The 2,500-nt window shown below is 44.0% G+C and overlaps 1 protein-coding gene across 1 annotated transcript in view; it reads right to left on the bottom strand.

Annotated features, from left to right (window-relative positions):
• The window catches only part of LOC115121544 (zinc finger protein ZIC 4-like), an 11,282-nt gene extending 9,550 nt beyond the window's left edge, over positions 1-1,732 (bottom strand). Inside the window, exon 1 of the mRNA XM_029650649.2 lies at positions 525-1,732. Coding sequence (XP_029506509.1) covers positions 525-1,683 — 1,159 coding nt within the window. The 5' untranslated portion in view covers positions 1,684-1,732. The remainder of the gene's footprint in view (positions 1-524) is intronic.
• Between the last annotated feature and the right edge of the window lie 768 nt (positions 1,733-2,500).

The following is a 2,500-nucleotide window of genomic DNA, read 5'->3' as shown; positions in this document are numbered from 1 at the left end:
TGTTTAGGCTAATCAGGCTCAGTGTCATGCCAACGTTTTGGTAGCTTAATTTTTTTTTTTTTGAAATGGCATGATCCAAATATCACATTTAGAAAGAATAAAACAAACATTTATATATATATATATATATATCGAAATAATTATTAAATAAATACTGCTTTCAGGGATTTGGCAATTGGTTCAATGACATTTGAAATCATATGTTTTCCCCTTTTTGTTTTACGCTGCGGCTGCTGTATATATTCTCACAACAACTACATTTCATTTATATGCCATTTCAAATAGAAATGTTATGCCATTTCAAATAGAAATGTTATGCCATTTCAAATAGAAATGTTATGCAATTTCAAATAGAAATGTTATGCAATTTCAAATAGAAATGTTATGCAATTTCAAATATAAATGTGAACTGAGCTCTAGTGTTGAATGGGGTTCAACCCATAAATTCAAATCGTAACCTTGCTCAATGCTGGAGGAGATGCAACCTTTACCGATGTCTCTGAAACGGAAATAAAGTCACTGACCTGTGTGAGTCCTCTTGTGGATCTTCAGGTTTTCCGATCGAGCAAATACTTTTCCACAGCCGGGGAAGGGACATGGGAATGGTTTCTCTCCGGTGTGCACTCTGATATGATTTACCAGTTTGTACTTGGCTTTAAATGGCTTTCCTTCTCTGGGACACTCTTCCCAGAAGCAGATATGGTTTGCCATCTCCGGGCCACCGACATGCTCCACCGTCACATGAGTTACTAGCTCGTGCATCGTGCTGTAAGTTTTTGAGCAGAGTTTCTTCGGCGACAGTTCCGGTTCATGCCACTTGCAGATGAGTTCTTGCTTTATTGGCTGCCTCATGTAGCGGAAGAATGCACCGGCTCCGTGATGCTGAGCGCCGAGGTTCATGTTCAGATGGTTCAGACCGCCGTAGCCATGTATTGTCGAGGCGGAGAACGGATCAGCCCTGGAGCTCGCCACTTGACTCAAGTGATCAGACCTAACGTACATTTCGCTAGGTATTCCTAACCTTATTTGTCCATTCATGGCTTGGCCACCTGGTGCTCCGCTAGATGACTGCTCATGGTGGAGTCCGGAGAAGAGGGCATGGCTACCAGCATCAGGGTGATGGCCGTAGTGTCCCGGATAGCTACCTGTTGTTGAGACAAACATTCCGTGATGAGAGGTTGAACCGGGGCTCTGGTCGGTCAGTACCGGCATGGCTTGAGCTGTCAGATCCCTCCGAATGAGGAAATCCCTACCTGCGGCTGCGGATAACGCCTGGGCCGTGTGGGACATGGAATAAGGGACGGTCGCCGCCTGCACCGGGCCAAAAGCTCCCGTTTGACTGGAGACCACTTCACTGTGGCCTGCCATATGATGATTGTGGTGGTGATGGTGGTGTGGGTAATGATGGGCTGGGCTGATTTTGAGGGCCGCGGAGTGCCCCATGTGTTCTGGCCCAAATGGACTCGGCCCCAGGCGGGGTTTCGCAGTAATCTCCCCAGGGTGCGAGTGAGCCATTGAGTGTGGATGGCTGCTGAACCCCGGGAAGCCTGTCACGCTCTGAGGGGTATGGTGGTGATGATGGTGATGGTGGTGCGCCCCTACCAAGTCAACTAATCTCAGCGCCGTGTTCCGTTTGGAAATCGCAGGGTCCATCATAGGGCTTCCCAAAGCATTCATGTTCATTACTCCTAATTCTAGAATAACTTGACAGCAGGCAAAATAACAATGATGACAAATATATTTTAATTGCAATGAAAAATATAGAAAAACAAACTAAAACATATATTAAAAAAGTTGGAAAGTTATGATTCTATCTCAGTGGCTGCATGGAATCCCATTCGGTTGGCCGGCAGCAGCAGGACGCTTTGATAGTGAATAGAGATTCATGGTAGGCGCTGCAGCCCGTGGAGCTAAACAATCACCCTGACTTCTAATTGGTCAGAGCCCCGTGATTGACGTCACTTGTGACAAGTCTCCAATGTGAACAAAATGTTTTAGCGACAGCAAGCAGGCAGAGCGCCTGCGCAGAGCCTCAGGCAAAACATAAAAAATGTAGTTGTTATGCAAAGGTTATTGTACTTTAAACTAATCTCCAAAAGTTAAACCGTTACACCAAAACCATAACTGTCATATTTTACTACTGAGTGACTAAGAGTTATGGAAGTGCAATATACCCAATGTAGCCTGAATAACACCTAGCCTACAGTACACATGAAAATAATGCAGTAGAGCCTCTAAGGTTATAGCTGATAATCAATAGAGAGATATCTTCATTTCGGTACATATTTTACGAAAATATGTCATTGAAATTCATAAAATGTATGCAAAGTCGGAAAATGTGTGCATCAAAGTACCGGATATCTTTTCGAACATAGACTAGACTAGTCCTTTTGTCAAAAGCAATTTTCTGCGGTTCGGAGTTTTTACGCGGTTCGGAGTTCACTCAATGGCCCAAAATGATCCGGTAAAATAAAGAAACATTTTTTTTACACGTTTTCCC

The sequence above is a fragment of the Oncorhynchus nerka genome, linkage group LG6, assembly GCF_034236695.1.
Source record: "Oncorhynchus nerka isolate Pitt River linkage group LG6, Oner_Uvic_2.0, whole genome shotgun sequence".
NCBI classification, from domain to species: Eukaryota; Metazoa; Chordata; class Actinopteri; order Salmoniformes; family Salmonidae; genus Oncorhynchus; species Oncorhynchus nerka.
The sequence above is the reverse complement of the archived record's forward strand: the minus strand, read 5'-3'. Positions and strand labels throughout refer to the sequence as shown.